Below are 19,561 nucleotides of genomic sequence, written 5' to 3'. Positions count from 1 at the left end.
TTCTATTATCCATAAGCAGCATCGCACACATTGCTTGAACACCAGCACATCTGTCCAAGATAGAACAGGAATCATCTTTAACACTCAACAGGATACTGAACAAAACACATACTGAACAAAATCCCAAAACTAAGTACAAAACCACAAAAGCTCCTCCAAACACTCGATTTTTTCATGCTTACATTATGATAGAATTTCAGTATTCTGGTGTTTTACTGTTTTGTACTGCAGTGCTGACAGTGCACTTGAAAGAAGTAAAACTAGAGCTAGCGGGTTTTAATTCTTATCAAATACAAAACACATTGTTTCAAGGATTTTTGTTTATCTCAGAACATTCATTCCTTACCTTCTGTTTCTCTCCTCATTCTCATTCTGTCAAGTTTCTTCTGTTGCTCCCTCAACAGTGCCTGCTGTTGAATCTCTAGAGTCTGGTCATCTTTTGGAGGATCAGGATACATGTGCCTCAAGCCCATACGTGTTTCAGGATCTAGAGCAAAGATATGAAATTTACATTTTTTCCCTAAATCAACATTTCTGAAAAGCATTTTTAAAGAAATAACTACAAAGTCATTAAAAAACAATAGTGACAATGACCAAGAGGATGAGCAACTTAGCAAAGATTTTACTATTTTACTATATTAAAAATATATATTTTCTGGTAAAGAAGAAACAGAAAGTTACACAGAAAGATAATTTGTTGGTGGGTAAAAAAGTCCAATCTATTTTCAGTAACACCATGATATCAAATGCACAACAAGCTTAAGCCCAGGGACTAGAAGATAGGTGAGTGCACCAAGTGATGATGGAGCGTTGTGATGCCAAGAATTCTGTGGAACTGCAGGAGCAGCCCCACAGAGAGATACACACACACACACACACACAAAGTACTGACCACAAAGTGTGTTGCATGGTCAGTAGTTCATGAAGAGCCTGATTTTTAGTTTTGTCTTTAAATCCTGCGTGGAATGGAAGATGGATGAAAGGGACAGATGTTTCCCTATCCTTCTTTATCAGTAATAAGAAGATCTACCTGCCTTTGTATTTAAGTTCATTAAATTCCCAGATATTCTGTATATTGACGGGATCTTGTGCCTCCTTTAAGGAAGGTCGCCGAACTGGAGCCTGCAGACGAAGCCTGGCCATCTCAAATATGTCCCTCGGATTCTTCTCTCTCCTCCAGCTTGAAAGGTTTGTCAAACAAGCAGAACGCAATTTAACACCATAATATTAATGAGTTGGATGGAAATATAATATTGATAAAGTTCAGATCTTTTATCTTTAAATAAAGCTATCAAAACAGGAAAATAAATTTGAGAGTAATAACACAGCATATTGTGTTATAAAAAGAGATAACCTACTTAAAATAAAACAAACCCTCATACTTTACAGAGTGGAACTAAGACTGGTAATTAGATGAGTCTTTCCCAGCTAATTGGTATGATCAACTAATACATTTTGGAAGCAACCCAAATTTATTAAATAAAGAGAATATGATTTTTCACTAGGAAAGAAAGTACTTCCACAACAGTATGGTATTCATGAGCATATTTGGCAGCTATATACTAGCTATATTCTATATACTAGTACTGCAGTTTACAGGCACAAATTATGCCCTAGGAAAAAAAGTAATGAGATAAAATTCTGCCTTAGACATCTGTTTTAGACCACTCTTCAAGACAGAGCATTGCAACTTCCTATCTCACCAGTACAGCCATTCTTACAACAAATTTCAGCAAGAGTCTTGGAAAAAACCCAAACACATTAGAAAAAAAAAAAAGAAAATATTTTATATACCAGTTCTACCTTTACATTTTCATTCCACTCATGTATATTGGCCAACTAATACTAGCTAATAATACAAAGTAACTCTAAGTTCCTCTGAAAAATCTAGCTTCTAAAACAGAAGATTAAATTCCTACCATATAATTGGTACATAATCATGACTGGACACATTTAGTAACTGTTCCTGCAGTCGCCTCTCCTCACTTCGAAGCTGTTTCCTCATCTCTGATAATTCATTTATCACATTCTTCCTTTCCTCTGGAATTTAGCACAAATAATTTAAAAATAAGGAGTGTCAGAGCAATGTTGCTGCCTACTTATAAACATAAGTAAAAAATAAAGGGAAAAACAGATATAATGAAATGTTAATTAAAACAAGAATTGTTTTAATTAACATTGTGTACAAACACAAGAATTGCAACATTTCATACACTAGAAATTAGATCAGAGTTTTTATTTTGAGACAGCACAAGGACCAGAACCCCTGAACAGCAGAAAACACACAAATGTCACTGGAAATGTTTCACTATACTTAAAAAAGTAAAGGCTATGGAATACAAGTGGGTGTTGCCAGTAAATAGCCTTATTTTGAAATATGCAAGCCTACACAGTTCTCAGATAACAGGAACTGAAGTAGTATCTGCAAGCACTCAATGTAATTTTTTTTCCTGACTCAAAAGTGGGATAGGGTTAGGGTTATCTGTCTATGCTGGTTTTTTGTGGTCAGGACAGCATTCCTCCACATGTTAAACCAGTTTAAGAAATTCCTCATTTTCCAAATAACATACTTATAATTAGATCTTTCACTGACTATTGGATTTTAGTGTCCAGAACTTACCAGGCAAGCAAGTCTTACAAGTTTTTGTCTTTCTTTCTCTCCTCAAAGATGGTCTGAGTCAATTTCCAATGGCTGCACTAAGAACCACTCTGCTTTTCATTTAGTGGAAAATCCACAACTCCCCAGAATGGCCCCAGGTACTTTCTGCTGCAGGCTAGCATTTGTAGGACATCATTTACTGCTACATTCCATGTGTTGTTTCTTATATACTTGTAAAAAAAGTATCAGCAGAAAAATTACTGCTTTCCACCCACATATTGCCAGGATAACTAATATAAAAAAAGCAAAGGAGATCCTTCCAGCACATTTGAATTTCAGAACCACCAGTGAAAGCTACGAGGAATGAGGAGAGGATTAGGCAGATTAACAAAGGTAGCTTGAATTTAAGAGTTAGGACTGCAATGCTCTACACTCTAATCCCTAACTCAGCCAATCCAAAACTCTCCCATGTTGCAATATTCTGGTCACTATTCCAAGACATCCAGAACTTCCTATGCAGACTATTGCATTATCAGAGTTTTTACAAAAAAATATTTCCTTATGATGACGTATAATAAATGCATTTTTATTTTGTCTTAAAACTTCAGACATACCATGTTAATACACTGATAGTACTAAGAGAGAGAAAACACCTAGATAGAAATGCAAACTTCAAAAGACTATTCTTTTGCAGGCAAGAAAAGAACTGGGACTGAGAACGGTTTTGTTGCAATAGAAAGCGAGCTTGCAATAACGGGAAATACCCACCTAATGAACGCAACTGATTCCTTCTAGCAGGGACAGGTGGAGAGGGAGCTCTCGGCTGTGCAGGATCCTGGTGATCATCATGAACATGAAATGTTGATTTGTAAAAGGAAGGAATTACAGTACATTTTATTTCCTTACTTTACATCCAATTTACATTAACAGTTGGAAGACAGAACAGTAACCTTACAGGTTGTGAATGCATAAGGTTTTTTAAATCTGGTCTTTAAATGTGTAATCCAAATCACTGTGACAATACCTATAATGCACTATTCAGAAATCTAAACAAACCTGTAACAAGTACAGCTAAAGAAATAAAATGACCTACCTCCAGAGCATGCTCCACATTTAGGGAAAGCAATGGTTTTAATAAGTTTTAAAGTGTGACATAAAATATTCTCTGAAACTGCACTATAAATTGTTTAGCACAGTTCAGACAGAGTTGGTAAAAAACAAACAAACACTTTTTCAATAAAAAGACAGAAGTGTAGCCTGAGATTCAAATATCATAAACAATTATTTAATCTACTCTCTTCTAGAAGTTTCTTTAAAAAGACAAAAAAAAAACAGAGAAGATTATCAAGTGAACAAATGAGTGGTCTCAGAACCACTACTGTAACTCATTAGTGATGCAGAGAAGAAAGCAAAGCATATTACTAGTTATAATCTTCTTGTACCTTCAAAAACATAAAGATTACACAATGTCAGTAGCTACGAATCAACATTAAACTTCGTGCCTGAGAGTGAACATGGTGAGCTGCTAGGTTATATGTAAACTTTCTTATCCTGTATCTTGAGATCATTGGAGACCCCTGGTATGGGTCTGGACAGCGTATGTCCTCTCCAAAATGAGGTACTCATTCCTACAGAAAACGCACATGCAGCAAAAAAATTAAAATAACACACCACCAAAACAAATTTTTCAGTACTTGGAATAAAATCTAACCTTCAATTTCAGAGCTACAAGACTGATTAATATAAAGACTGTCTCATTATCCATGGCATTCCAGTAATAACTGGCAAACTTTAAAAATCTGGCATGATTTCACACACTGTATTGTTTTAAATAAACCAGTAGAAGTTTGCTATATCATACTTGGGCATAGTAAGATAGACGGCTCTCAGCAGAGGGAATCCTTTCTTCTCTCCTCACTGATTTGTTTTGAAGAGCAGGAATGACGGGTGAAGCTTGTCGTGACAACTGCAGGGAAGAAACCAAGACTGAAATTACATTCCTGCAGTTTCTGAATAAAGTGTTATTTTGGACAGGGAAAGTTTAGTTAGTGTTTTCCTTTTGACAGAAAAAAATGTTCTTAAGCACATAAAACAACTGCAAAAAATTATTTCATGTGATTTTTGTTTTCCACCTATAGCAATTTTGATACTTTTTTTCTATGCTGTGGTGCTTTTTTCCTTAACTTATATTTCAGTTACGTACCTTTTTCCTCTAGACACTTCCTTTCCATCAGTCCATTTTAGAGAAATGACAGAAATTTAGTAGAAATTTTATGAAAGAGACAGTTTTATAACTTACTTAGATTTTGCCCATCAGAATTCTATGTGATGGACTTCTTACATCATCCAGGTCAAAGGAAAATAATTAAATTGCCAAAAACACCATTGTTCAAGATGAACAGTCCCACCAGACCTCTAGTAAACAATTTTATTTGTATTTACACCTCAGCAAATGCAGGTCACAGTATTTCATAGCAGATATAAAAATCAACTATTGAGTGCAGATTAATCTTGCTTTTACTATTTTTTAATGCAAATTTGATCAACAAGATAAATTTCTACTGCAGTATGTCTGATTTTTCCATCAGCTGTTCTTGTTTGTGCATGAAGTATACTGCAGTTTGATACACTGAGAGGGGAACAACACTGAAGGCAGAGGTCTAAGAAATCATGTGATTTCCTTAAAATCCAGTTATTTTTAAAAGTTATCTTAGAAAGTCATTTAAACATACCATCTTCTTTTCCTCTTCCATCTTTTCTTTCTCAAAATATTGTCTAAGTTGTTCCTCTTGCTTTTCTTCTTTTTCTTTTCTTTGTTTTTCTGCCTCTTTTTTTCTTTCTTCATCTAATTGAATTACTTCCTTATTTTTCAATCTTCTCTGTAACATAATTAATACTTAATAATTAAAAAAGACTCAATTACTGAAGTTTTTTCTTTTTCTTTGAGAAGTTAAAATTACACATCAAAGTGATGTAGTATGAAATAAAAAAGCATATTTCATTAGTCTGACTTCAAATATTCAAATTAAAATATATCTCCTTCAACTATTAAATATCAGCAGCCCTGGCTTTGCTAACATCATTAAACAGAATTCCTAATAACTTCTTTAAACACCAGTCTGTGACCCCAGATCTGCCATCAGCTAAGGCAAACTGTAGGAGTCATTTCCAAAAATTCAGATTCAATCAAAACATACTGCAGACATGCACCACACTATCACAAGACCACAAAGAAATTATCATCTGGTCTCAGTTTTAGTCTCGTGACTGTGAATAGCAGTGACACCAGTTAGCTCCTTACTCTCTGCTAGACCAGCTCTAGTATCCAGAAGACAAGGCTCATCCAACTAATCTGTTCATACCAGGGAAGGAGAATTTAGAATATAAGCTAAACATTCTGTCTTAGAAATTTTCAAGTCCTACATCCTAAACTCATCTTTCATAATCCCATAGGGTACTGAAAGACTCCTCCTTCTCTGATGTCCTTGTGTCCTCTTCCTACAATTATTTATTATAGTCTAAATTATGCAAATTTATTTTAAAATGCAAACCCAAGAAATAAAAGTTTGGGGTTTGAACTACATCAATGGGTATAGATTTAGGGTTGAATTTACCTTCATGGAAAGTATTCACTAGATTTGTTTGGCATTCTTCCAAAACAAGCAGTATTCTTATCTCAAAGATATTTCCTTGGCAATTCAAAAAAAGGCTTTACAAAATATTTCTGTACAGTTACATTTTACAAATAGTTCCATGCAAACTAAATTTAAGAAAAAAACTGGGATGATATTTTTTTAATTCACCAATTTGACAAAGCTTTTTATTGGCCTCACCACCAATTTCTTTTAGAAAGGAGAGCACCACTGTCATTTATAAAACTACAGACTTTTTCTTTAAAGAATTAATAGTACTTCAAGATTGTAGTATACCATAAAGAGTGAGAAGAATGTGCTAGTTAATGCTGACAATCTTCTACCTCTCCTCTGCCTGCAGACCCATTTAAAAGCAAAGACCAATTCACAGGACAATTCTCAGCTTACCATCCTAGACAACAAATATTACAAAGGGTTAGTTGAGCATGGAAAGAAGTCAAAGTATCAAAATACTACACCTCCTCCTCTTTTCTCCTTCTCTCCTCTAGTTCCTCTTCATATGCTTTTTGAATTCTCATCCTCTGCTCTGCAAGTCGTTTTTCCTCTTTTTCTTCTTCCATTCTAAGTTTTTCTCGCTCTGCTTCTTCCCTACGTCTCTTTTCTTCAATCTTAAAAATAAAACAAAGAAGTATTCAACTGTCAATTGTAATCTGATTAACAACATTTACCACCATTTTTGCAGTAACTACTTGCAAGATCAAAAGCTGTATGGTGCGACTGAAAGAATCCTAGAGCCTGTCCTATATTTCAGCTGCAGGATTCCATTAAAATGAGATTCTATTTTACTATTTCTTTTTGGCTATTGGAGCCACCCCCCAACAGGAAAACTACTTATAAACATTACTAATAAAACCAGAGTATTTCCTAACACTTGCTCTATTCCAGATGTGCTGCAGTAACACTTTAATTCACTGATTAAATAATGGAAGATGGGAAACCAAAAAGATACGGTAATTAACTTTTTCCATTCCACAATTACAGTATTATTAGATGAAGTGCTGACTTAGTGAAGCAAAAGGTCTGCCCATTCTTTAGTCTTTTTGGCAGCCCTATGCATGGAAAAAAAACCTTGATCTTTTCTTTTCAGCAGATCCACATCAAACTAACTGTATGACTTTAGCAGTCTCTTAAATTATCCTTGATTTCCTTGATAATGGTATTTAATTACATTGATATTTAAGTCATGCAGTATAAGATTAAATGTGAAGTATTATGGAGAGAAGATATATGCTGGTTGAAGAACAATCAGGTTTTATGTACCCATCAATAAATAACTACACTATGACTGATCACCATTTCATTTTGATGAATGTGCATTTTTATAATGTAGACTTCCAAGGGCAAACATCTTTGCTTCTGCAGTCATTTATGTATGCAAACCTGTACTATATGTACAGCTTCAGAACTCAATACTGTATTTAGAGAGCTGTACTTCAAAAAAAAAGAAAGACAGAGTCTAGATTAAACAAGCCAACTATTAAGAAATGCTTGTATAAGTGATGCTATTATGTAAGCCAAAATCTAAGAAACTCAATAGTATGTAGCTTTTAGTCCACCTCTTGTGTACAGAATTGGCTATGATAGCACAAGTAAGGTCTTTGGTTGGCAGTGATTATTTACTCTGATTGTAAACCCTTTTTTTACAATTTATTTCACCAGATGATATCTGGCATGAGCATTCACCTGTAGACGGAGGAAGTTCTTGTAGGATTCCTGTCGCCTAAGCTGCTCTGGAGATGGAGGTTCACCAAACACATTACCTCGAGCAAAAGGAGAGGCCTGTGTAAATGTAACACCTAAGGGAGGGAAAAGGTTACAGATAAAAATCAAACAGAACTTATAACAGCAAGCCAGAGTGAAGAAGGGGGAATCCGAGACACTTGTTTCAAAAGGAAGCTTATGACAGTCGTAACTCAATGCTATAGCTGGGCTTAAAAGTTCTTACATTGTCTGCCTGGAATAATTGCCAGGTTTTAACTGTTTAATACCATCCAAGCAAGTTGTATTTCTACAAAACAACACCTACTAAAGTCACCTATTCTACTGTCCAATTTGCAGCTTAGTATGTAAGAACATTACCTACAAGTTAATTAGAATAGCAAATACTTTACGCCTCATAACTTTACTGCTGGCAATTCCTCTGACTTAGAACATACAGTTCTGTTCCTTAGGTTTATTCACTCTTTAAAAACAGAGCATCCTAACAGAAAAAATATTTACACAAAAGAGCAAAGGATGCTACAAAAAGCAAAGCCCCAGACTGGCAAATAAAATTCTAAGCAGTCAGAGAACTGAATTCTGCCAGTATAAAGTGCTTTCTGTACTATGAAGTTTGAAGTGTCAGGTTTCCTTTAGCCCTGAGTTACGACCATGACATAACCATACAGACCCCAAAGCTCTAGACAGGAGGATTAATTCAGATACCACACAGAGCAGGTTTTGCAGAACAGAATCCCTACAAGAAGCAGAGGAAAAAGAAAGGAAGTAAAGGAAAGTAGAGTAAGTTGTGTTAACTTTCCAGCTCATGCAGCACATTCTTCACTCATATCATGTCTGCTCTGAAGGACAGTGCCTCAAGCAAGTGCAAGAGCAATAGCTCCGCTGAGCTGAGACAAACATTACATTTCCCTATATGGTGAGGTAACACCCAAGTCAGATGAAAGCATAAACAACACATAAAAGTATTCCCAGAGGAATGCACATGTTTACTGCTACAGCCTAGCCTTAGGAACATGTGTTTGCATACCAAGGAGTACACTTTGAGATTATTTTTCCTTACATGGAAGCAGTGCTTGAATCCTTCCAAAATATAACTGAATTTACATGTGGCTCTTTCATGATGGAGTTACTTCCATATAAAAAAGCAGAATAAGTTTTATATACCATTTAGAAGGCATGGGTACAAGACAGGCAAGTTACCATGGAAAGTATCAAGGAAAACACTTGCTGTGTACCAGCTACTATCCTGCAAATTCCTCTTTTAATAGGGCAGTGTACAAAAAAACCCCACAAAACCAAGCGAGCAAATCCACCAAAACATACACAAAGCCACTCTACTGTGTGGCTGATCAAATTCAAGGTGCAAGACTGTAATATTCCCATCACTGATGTTCACCACCTCCTAATCCAAAGTAAGTGAGCTAACCAGGGGGCTCTTGGCTGTTTTACATTATTACTTTATCAGCCTTCCTGTTTCACTTCTTACTGAATGGTTAAATATACACTCTGTTGGGGATAAAGAGAGGTGGGACAGAAGGAACAAAAGTCAGTGGTAAGGATGCTGAATTGCAATAGCGCAAAATAGATTCATGCCCCAAATACCATGTAATTCTTTATTCAGAAGTGCAACAATTCAACCAGGAGAAGGAAAAGTAGCATCTAATCTGAGTTGAGAAGATCATCACTAATCCTGGCCTTTGCCCATCCTAAACTAGGGACAGGTCTGGAGTAACACAGTGCTCTCATTCAGATGTCTCACAAAACATAAGGAGATAAAGATGCCTTAGTTTTAAAATATGAAAATAAAACAAAATCCCTAAAACTCGGAGGCAGTGCACAGGGCTCCATATGTACCCAATTTACCTATAACTTTTTAGAACTTGTTAACCTAGTTACTGTGCCAATTTCACCTTAACCTCTAACATCATACACCTAAAGACCTTCCATTTCCTTTTATTCCATAGTCTCACCTACCACACAGCTGTATTTTTACTATGTCATTTAAAAATAAGACAAACGTGTATGAAGATTGGATTAGAAAACACCAAATCTGGAAAACTAATATACTGATCTTGACTCTTCAGGGCTAAAACAGCTTTAGTTATTACTGACAAGACAGATAAGATTTTAAGAGCACACAGTGACAGCAATGAAGAAATTTGGGAAAGAAGCATGATACTGACTTCACAGGCAGATAGCACTAACACTACCATAGGACTGCCAGAAAGAGGTAAAGAACTATGGAATTTTGATCGCTAAGACTTATGGGTAGTTAGAGGAGCAATACAGTATTCTTAAAAACCTGCTATTTTATTTGTAGATGCTTCTGAGTTCTCAGGTCTTGAGGAGGCCAAAGTTAGGTCAACAATACCCCTTTTATCTTCATATAGTCTTGCCTCTGGATTATGATATACCTCTTCATTTCGCTTGTGCATGATATTCAAGTCCGCTAAAGGAAAGGGGAAATAACTGTTTATAGTGTTTTAATCTCATAAAAGCATGTTCACTGTAGATTCTCCAAAACACAGAGAGTTTTGATCAGATTCCACTTTTCCTGGGCATATCAGCCATGGGAACAAAAAATTCAGGCAAAGACAAGAATATAGAGGCTAAGGGTGAAATACTAATAATTAGGTCCTATTAATTAACAGATTAAAAGATTTATTTTCTTGCTTTTCTTCTGTCAGGAACGATTATTCACAACAAACCTCCCTTCTCCCCTGCCTCAAAATGCTATTAAATGGAAAGATAAAGAACTCAAAGACAAAATTGACTCACAAGTTTGTGTTGATAAGCACATATTTAGAAACCACCCTTTTTTCTATCTCCCTAAAGCTGTAAAATACTTTTGAGTTTAGTATTGATATTTTAAGTGCTGAATCTCTCCTTAATTACTGTTCAGGGAAATGAGTGAAATAGAAGCACTGAAGCATATTTTGGCCTTCATGTCTTGAATAATAATCCAGGTGCAGATTTCTATATGTAAGCAAAGCAACATTATCCAACATTTTCATCAAAATTTACATGGTGCCTGATCAAAGATGTTAATTTCAGCTCATTTTGAAGCGTTACTGTACTACACTTAGAAGGCTCATTTCAAAGCAAAAAAGTACTGCATAGTTTTCAGATTACCTTCTGAAATAGTGTTTCTGATAATTATTAATTACTGTAGTCATTTAAGCACACAGATTCCAAGAACTTTAAATTACATGCCTCTCTGTAAAGCAGCCTTTGCATATATCAGAGTCTCAAATGCTATTTACAGACATTTTTAAGAGGATAAAAGGACAAGTCACACTGCATAAAAAAGAGACGTCAGAAAGCATGTTCTGTTTCACGACACTTGACTCATAGCTTATCCATCATGCAGCCAAGCTATGGTGGGAAAAGTATTTTACATATGTAATCCAGGAAAACAGGGTAAGAAGCTTCTTTCTCTCGGTTTCCCATTTACAGACAGAGATAAACTTCTCAGCAGTTACATGCAGAGCTCAGGTCAGTGTGAGACCTTTACATTTCCAGTCACACCACTGTTAAAGCCTAGAGGAAGAAGCCAAACATATAAATACAGTGCCTGAAGTCAGGCAGTATGAACACCTCTATCTGGCTGAGGATAAACAGAAGCTTAGATCCTTAATACAAGCTTCTAAACTTGTAATTTGGCCACAAAATCTTTAAAAAGCATTTAAACTTTACTCACTACTCTCAAAATATACTACTAATTTTGGCACATGTTGCTCAGGTGTCATACAACTGAAACTAATTACTTTTATACATAAACTGTTATCCAGTAAGTATTTCATGATTTACTGGAAGGGCAGATGAACAACCTGGATCATGATCATAGCTATCTTCCAGCTCAGTGCTCCCATCTTGTATAAAACAGCACTTGGAAAAAGTAAGACTTAAAAACCATTACTGCTGAGCGCTCTTTATATAGCCATTTACCAGCAGTGTTAATTTGGGAAATCTAAATATTCCACTTAGCTTTGTATATTTATATAAACATGCTTCCATTTTTCATATCGCAAGTAGAGATTTCTAAGCCTAGAAATTATTTTTAAAATGAAAAAGAATTTTAAACCTGTTCCTAGTACATGTTTAAATAAAAGTCTTCACAACAGACTTTAGCATATTTGTATTGCAGATGATTCTGACAGCTTGTTTTCCTCCTTCTCCCTTTACAACTGCATTGTGTCTTCACTTACAGTTGACATATCCTGTGTTTCCCATTTTGTTCGGATTGTATTCTTTGAATGATTCTACAGAAATCAAAATAATAACTACTCCTAGAGTGCATCTCCTTGAAACAAATAAGTCTTATTTGTCAAGGGCTACCAGTGTTACAAAACAAGCAATAATATGGCTGAATAGAGTCCTTACGAGAGCAAGGAAACATCAGCCTTGAAAAGACAACCCATAATTCTCACAAACATACTTATAAGATTTCCTTCTGCATCTCTGAGAGGAGCACCACCACCACCTCTTCCCCAGGGATTGTAATTCCTCATTTCTGCTTCTAACTTCTCCTTCTCCTCTCTCTCTTGTCTGCGTCGCTCTTCTCTCTCTCTTATCTAAAAACAAACCAACCAAAGTTAGTTCCACAATAGTATCACATTAAGTAGAAATTTCATAAAAAGTTAACAGAGCAAACTGAATGCTCTCATTATCTATTTCCCTCTTCTACATCAAGCAAATCCAAAGTTTGCTGCCTATACTCCAGACAGTGCATTGAATTCTGTTGTCAAAACATGCATGTCCAGTTGTGCATAATCAGAGAAACATACTACACATTATAAGACTTAGTCATGGTTTAGTATAGATTGGGTTTTTAGTAAAGAGGGCATCAGCCATGGAAGTGATTCTCTTGCAAAGAGGTGCTTACAGCTTCCTCTATGACCTGACAGAACCAATCAATTGGCTAGTTTGAATACTTTGGCAACTTTTTAAGCCACTTAAGCAGCTTGACATGCCTCTGTGATCCACATTAAAGAACGAACCAACCCCGGGAAAGCTCTCTTGTCTTCTGGCTTTCGAACAGGTAGTGGGGGGCCCTGCAGGCGGCCCAGCGGGGCCAGGCCGGGCCTTGCTCGGCCCAGCCGGGTTGGCCGAGGCACGGCCCTGTTCCGCCTGCGGCCCCCCACGGCCCTCCTCCGTGAAGGCAGCCCCAGCTCCGTGCGGGCAGCCCCAGCTCCGTGCGGGCAGCCCCTGCTCCCTGCGGGCAGCCCCTGCTCCCTGCGGGCAGCTCCTGCTCCGTGCGGGCAGCCCCTGCTCCGTGCGGGCAGCCCCTGCTCCGTGAAGGCAGCCCCTGTTCCCTGCGGGCAGCTCCTGCTCCCTGCGGGCAGCCCCTGCTCCCTGCGGGCAGCCCCTGCTCCGTGAAGGCAGCCCCTGCTCCGTGCGGGCAGCCCCTGTTCCCTGCGGGCAGCCCCTGCTCCGTGCGGGCAGCTCCTGCTCCGTGCGGGCAGCTCCTGCTCCGTGAGGGCAGCCCCTGCTCCCTGCGGGCAGCCCCTGCTCCGTGCGGGCAGCCCCTGCTCCGTGAGGGCAGCCCCTGCTCCCTGCGGGCAGCCCCTGCTCCGTGCGGGCAGCTCCTGCTCCGTGAGGGCAGCCCCTGCTCCCTGCGGGCAGCCCCTGCTCCGTGCGGGCAGCTCCTGCTCCGTGAGGGCAGCCCCTGCTCCCTGCGGGCAGCCCCTGCTCCGTGCGGGCAGCCCCTGCTCCGTGAGGGCAGCCCCTGCTCCCTGCGGGCAGCCCCTGCTCCGTGAGGGCAGCCCCTGCTCCGTGAAGGCAGCCCCTGTTCCCTGCGGGCAGCCCCTGCTCCGTGCGGGCAGCCCCTGCTCCGTGAGGGCAGCCCCTGCTCCGTGAGGGCAGCCCCTACTCCGTGAAGGCAGCCCCTGTTCCCTGCGGGCAGCCCCTGCTCCGTGCGGGCAGCCCCTGCTCCGTGAGGGCAGCCCCTGGTGCAGTCGGGGCTCATCTGGGGCTGCTGCCCCCTGCCCGGCAAAGATCACGTGACCAACAGCGGTAAGCGAATTCCAGCTGTGGGGCCGGGTGAAGTAAACCTTTAGTGCTGTAAGTTTCCTCCAGAACAGATGAAGCCGCAGACATCAATCCTCTCCTGAGCCAGAGGAAGAGGAAAGGTGGAGGCAAGTGAAGAAAACACCATAGAGACACCAAAGTCAGTAAAGAAAGATGAGCTGAAACCCTGAGGGAGGAGAAAGAGGAGATGCTTCAAGCTTAGAAGCTGAAATTCTGTTGTAAAACTATGGTGGTGATGGACTATGATACATCAGAGTACCCACTGTAATTTCATGAAAGCATGGGGGGGGTGAAGAGTTCAAACTGCAATTCAGAGCAAAAGTACCTGTACTGAAATAAGCAAATGACAGTAGCTGTAATTTGATGAGGACCCTTGCTCCCAGGGAAGGAGAAGACCTCTGTTCCTAGAGATGAAAGTGATGAGGACCCTTGCTCCCAGGGAGGAGGAGGGCCTCTATTCTTAGAGATGAAGATGCTCTCAGAGATAGGTGAAGAGAACCTTTGCTTCTGAACAGCTCATCCTTAAAACGGTACCCCATTAGCTAAAGACTGAACCCTCGAAAGCAGTTGTGGGGAAAGCTGGAAGTCGAGGGAAGGGACTTTCACATGCGAGCAGAGAACCAACCCGGGCGGCTGTCTTGCTGTGATATTGAAGCCAAGAGATAACTGTTTCTTGTGGAGATGTCTCCATAGCATGAGCAAGAGAGACTCCTCTCCCTAAGTGAACTGAAAAAAGGTTATTATAGAAGTGGTAAACTGACTGGAAATCTCAAGGATTGTCTTTTTACTTTGTCAGTGGGAGAAGGGAGAAAGGTGGGGGGAGGAGAAGTAGCCTGAAGGTTTAGTCTGACTATTTTTCTTTCTTTTAGGTCTGTTAAAAAACTTCTTCATATTCTTTTAAGATTTGTGCCTGCTTTGCTTTCTCCAAATTCTTATCTCACAGAAATAAGTAAGTAATAGATATTTTGAACCAAACCACTACAGACTTCCAAGTTCCAGAAATGTTCACATCTGACATATGCACTAGATCAAAAGTTCCTTATCTTTGGATCTTTGATACAAATTTTTATACTGCCTGAAAATTAAAAAGGCAAAATTCTACAATATTACTGCACTTGCTTCTCTCAATCTGGTATGTTTTGTTTAACCAAAACTTAGACTGGAGGTGACTCCTAATAATAAATGCTTTAACAGAATGTTCCACAATTCTATAATCATTCATAAAATAGTTTTCAGCAGTAATACATTACGATCGATGTATATAACACAGGAATGTTCATATGCTTTGCTCTTCTTTTTCTTCAAAATCATCTATGGAACTAAGTCTCCTAATAACTGTAGCATTTATAAAGTGAACAGCCGTTAAAAAGTCCATCTTCTACTCAAAGCTTTTAAAACATTATTTATGTAGTTGAAATATGTTACTGTAATTTTCTTAAGTTTATTTCTCATGTGCATCAGATAAACGTTTCATTAGATAAATATAATTAAATAAAACACTATGAGGGTGGTGAGGCTTTAGAACAGGTTGCCCAGAGAAGCTGTGGATGCCCCATCCCTGGAAGTGCTCAAGGCCAGGTTGGATGGGGCTTCACACTGCCTAGTCTAGTGGAACGTGTCCATGGCAGGGGGATTGGAACAGGATGATTTTTAAGCTTCCTTCCAACCTAGGCCATTCTATGATTCTATAATTTCCATTTACCAAGTAACCACAATTTTGTAAGAGATATAATGAGTCAACAAAGACCCATCTAGCCCCTTCAAGTGTTTATAAAAATCATCAGTCGGGTTTGTCTATAGGAAAAAAAAGAATACCCTCTGTTTGCTTTGAACCATAATAACGTTGAAAGACTGTATCATGCCACATTTATTAGATCTGTGCAGTCTCTCATATAGGGAGGTAAAACTTACTTGAGACTGTAGTGAGAAAATGCCTTCAGAGAACCACATGTACAGTACCTGACACTATTCCTAAATGGTTATTCTATTCTTTATTCGACCTTGGTTGGCAGCCTCTCATTTATTCCTTATGCACAATCATAATTAGAACTACAGTATTTTTATACCTATTATTTACCGCTACCAAAGAAATAGAGAAAAAATAGAACAAGAAAATGTTAAGTGCCACCGAACTGGGTTCTAGCAAAATTTCTTCCAAAGAGACATGTCTCATCATGGTCAAATACATTTTATAACTAAAAACTCCCACAAGGTACAGCAGCAAAAGGCCACTAAAATGAATATAGGACTTGGATGTCTACTGGAACAGGAGACCTGAAAAATTTGTTTAGTCTTTCAAAAAAGAAGCTGAAAAGAATTAAGACACCACCTACAAACACACTGGAAATAAACATGAGGCAAGCCTTTGAATTAGTGCCCAAATGATCATGAAGAACTTACTGAAATTAGACTGTTCCTAATTATTGTAGCAATAATGGAATATCAGAGCAATACAAGCCATTCCTTTTAAGATGCAGGTGCTTATGCTCATGAAAATAATAATACAAAGCTACATGGCTGGAACTAATGTGTTTGCTGTAACATTCTTAACATTCTCTCTGCCTCTGACAAAAAATTTGAAGAGCTTACTGTCCACCTGAAGAGCTAAAATGAGCTAAAGCAGCGTCAGAGGAAGGAAGTCATGAACGGAAGAAGAGTTTAGAAAGCTTTTTACTTGTAAGCTAAATAAAATTGTCTTAAAGAGTACTAGAGTTGCCACCATTTTATGTCAAAAAATAGAAGAATAAAGAGTCAGAAACTTTATCACTCAGTACCTGCTGTTGTAATTCTTGTTGATAAGATAATGTTGCCTCTTTGGAAGGCTTTGCTTTTTCTTCTGAATACACTCCCATGCTTCTTTGTCTGTCTCCTGTATTCTTCTGTCCAGTGTTATTTCTAAATTGAAAAATCACACATAAAAAAGGAAAACATCACAGGGTCCAAAGTGGGGTAATTAAAAAAAATCCCTTCCTGAAGTTAAGAGCTGTTCTTTCCCACAGTCTGGCAGTTTATAATCCCAAACATTTTCTTAAATCCATATGAAAATAGCAGTTCACTGAATAACTCTTCTACTGTCTAGATAAAAATCTTTTATTAGAAGTTTGAAGAGTTGTCTTTAACACATTTTATTTCAAAGGCATATCTGTTCTCAGCAAAATACTACCAACACAAAAAGTATATCAATACAGAAAAATACACACAAAGAATATGATACAGATAATACTTACATGGACTGTTCTACTGGGGCTTGGCCTAAAGGAGGATCCAGACTAGGTGTGGGTTGCATTCCCATCATACCTGTACCATCTGCAAGTGAAAAAATAAACCCTATTTTAAATTTTGAATGCTCAGATATAAATATTTTTCATTATTTAAAAGAACACAGTTCACTGCTCAAACTCTGTGAGTGCAGAACAAACAGAATTCTCAGCTTCTGTAACAAACTTAGCTAATCCTGAAAGCCCTCTAAAGCAAGAAATACAATGCCAAGGTACAAGTCCATTTCTTAAATTCAACTTTAACCTCTTTAAATTTTACAAATTACTTCATTAAAATATTCTAAAATTAAATTACTCGCTTAATGGTGACACTCGTCCTCATTCTTTCCAAATGTCATTCAAATAAATTAGTAAAAGAGTTATTTTTCTAAGGTTTTTTTCTCCTTATTTTTTACCTTTGCTATGAAGGTAGTACAAAAAAATTTTTTTAAGTATTTCTGGATTTTTCTCTAAAAAAGAAAGAAGAAGAAAAAAAGAGAAAAACAAACACCACGTAATCCAGTCCCTCCCTACACACATCACAATTGTTTCAATCATGAGATCATCATGAAGCAGTCAAAGGACAGACAAAAAAGAAGTTCTTAAAATATAAAAGTAGATTACTTCAGACATTATTTTAATATTTTAATGTATTAATAAATATCTTTAAAATATTGACAATTATATCTGAAATCGTAACAATGCCTAAGCATGTAATTAATCATTATTTAAGTGATTTTAGGAAATAATGTTTTAATTATCAAAATTATAAAGAAAATAATCTGGAAGGAGTAACAGCAAAGAATCTGAGATTAGAGCTTGTCCAAGTGATGAACAAGATTTCTGGAAGTCACAGCCCTTTTTGTTGCTGGAGAGAATTACTTCATTCAAAAACAGTATTTGAAAAAAAGCCCTTTTCATTCAATACGCCTCTAAAAAACGGGTTTAATTTGCTGTTACAAGTTCTACACTACCATCATTTAACTAGATTAAAAGCAGTCATATGAATCACTCTAACAACCAATCCACCTAAAATCATCAACTTACAATATGCAAGAGCAGGATCCAAAGGATTCCTAGCCCCATAAAAGTAATAAGCATCATCATAAGGTGTTTTATAGTTGTCTGTCAAAACTGGTGGTGGAGGCGGTGGCAACGGTGCAAGCCTTAAAGAAAAAAGGGACACAATTCCTTGGTTTGTTGTACAACTGAAAAGATGTCATCAAAAGAAGTGGGTGGAGGAGAGAAGGAGAGAAAGAGAATGGAGTGGGGACAGGAATAGAAAGAAAATTAATTATGGAAAAATTCCAGATTCAGTTCAGCTGAAGACCTCTCATTAGTGGCATGCAGGAACAAGATGCAGTAAGTTTCAGTAGGGAATTAACCTTCCCTGAGGGAGTAGTACATGATCCCAGACTATTCCAGGGATCTAAGGAACAGAAAACAAGCACACCTTCTTTAAGTGGCTCAGTTAATGGCACTTCCTGGCTACATTAATAAAGAAAACAAGGCAAAATCTGGTCAAAGGGTGAGTAGCACAGCACAGCTTCAGCCACATGCCTGAAGCTCCTTCTCTCCCTGAATAGTTTAGTCACAATCACACCATCTAGTGTAAGCTGTCCTTGCCTACAGTGCATTCCTGAGCTCAGCCCTGGGAGACTGCTTAATTAGCAGGGGCCAAACTCATGCCATACCAGCCTTCTGAAAACCCGGACTCTGCTGGGCATGTGCCCAAGCATCCTCACAACGTGATTCAATATTACAGGCATGGACATAATTTCTACAATCCTTATCTACACAAACATCCACTAGAAGAGAGCTGCCTGCAGAGATAATCCAGCCTCCATGGATTTTTTCAAATAAACTGTGAAGAAACTGACATTAAAAGTTTATTCCAATTCAAAGCAGTTAGTTTTCCGTTACTTGTCAAAATACTATTTCTACCTTCATCAGTTCCTTGGAGAATGATCAGCAGCACCACTGAGCTCTACCTCAGCAGTTATAACATGCTAAACAACAATCTCCTTTAACATGCAGAACGAACATGATGATGAAGCACCTGGGAGCTGCCATTTCCCCAAGACTGCTGACTAGACTCCTCTGAAAGTCTTTATCACTCTGAGAGTCTTCATTCACTGGAGAGGCTGAACGGGCAGGCATTGGAGTTTGGAAAGCCACCCTGGGCCTTTCAGGAGGTACTTTCTCTTCAAAAGCTCTTGCTGTGAAGCCAAATTGCTTCAATCTATTTGGCTGAAGGAAAAAAATAGAAGTAAGAGAAAAAGAGAGAGGGAAAAAACCAAACC

General features: G+C 38.2%; 1 protein-coding gene across 8 annotated transcripts in view; it reads right to left on the bottom strand.

Moving 5' to 3' along the window:
- The window catches only part of CSPP1 (centrosome and spindle pole associated protein 1), a 62,307-nt gene that overhangs the window by 11,779 nt on the left and 30,967 nt on the right, over positions 1-19,561 (bottom strand). For 7 of the 8 annotated variants that reach the window (XM_032127004.1, XM_032127000.1, XM_032127018.1 and 4 more), the window contains 14 exons: positions 19,318-19,508; positions 18,306-18,424; positions 17,229-17,307; positions 16,776-16,896; positions 12,410-12,545; positions 10,274-10,420; positions 7,936-8,048; positions 6,711-6,860; positions 5,332-5,478; positions 4,461-4,565; positions 3,368-3,434; positions 1,920-2,040; positions 1,035-1,180; positions 347-487 (listed from right to left, as the gene is read on the bottom strand). In XM_032127004.1, the coding sequence (XP_031982895.1) occupies positions 347-487; positions 1,035-1,180; positions 1,920-2,040; positions 3,368-3,434; positions 4,461-4,565; positions 5,332-5,478; positions 6,711-6,860; positions 7,936-8,048; positions 10,274-10,420; positions 12,410-12,545; positions 16,776-16,896; positions 17,229-17,307; positions 18,306-18,424; positions 19,318-19,508 (1,783 nt within the window). The remainder of the gene's footprint in view (positions 1-346; positions 488-1,034; positions 1,181-1,919; positions 2,041-3,367; positions 3,435-4,460; positions 4,566-5,331; positions 5,479-6,710; positions 6,861-7,935; positions 8,049-10,273; positions 10,421-12,409; positions 12,546-16,775; positions 16,897-17,228; positions 17,308-18,305; positions 18,425-19,317; positions 19,509-19,561) is intronic. The other variant, XM_032127033.1, reaches the window with a different exon arrangement.

This window comes from Corvus moneduloides, chromosome 1, assembly GCF_009650955.1.
Source record: "Corvus moneduloides isolate bCorMon1 chromosome 1, bCorMon1.pri, whole genome shotgun sequence".
In the NCBI taxonomy this organism is placed as follows: domain Eukaryota; kingdom Metazoa; phylum Chordata; class Aves; order Passeriformes; family Corvidae; genus Corvus; species Corvus moneduloides.
Note: the sequence above shows the minus strand (reverse complement) of the source record. Positions and strands in the feature narration are given on the sequence as shown.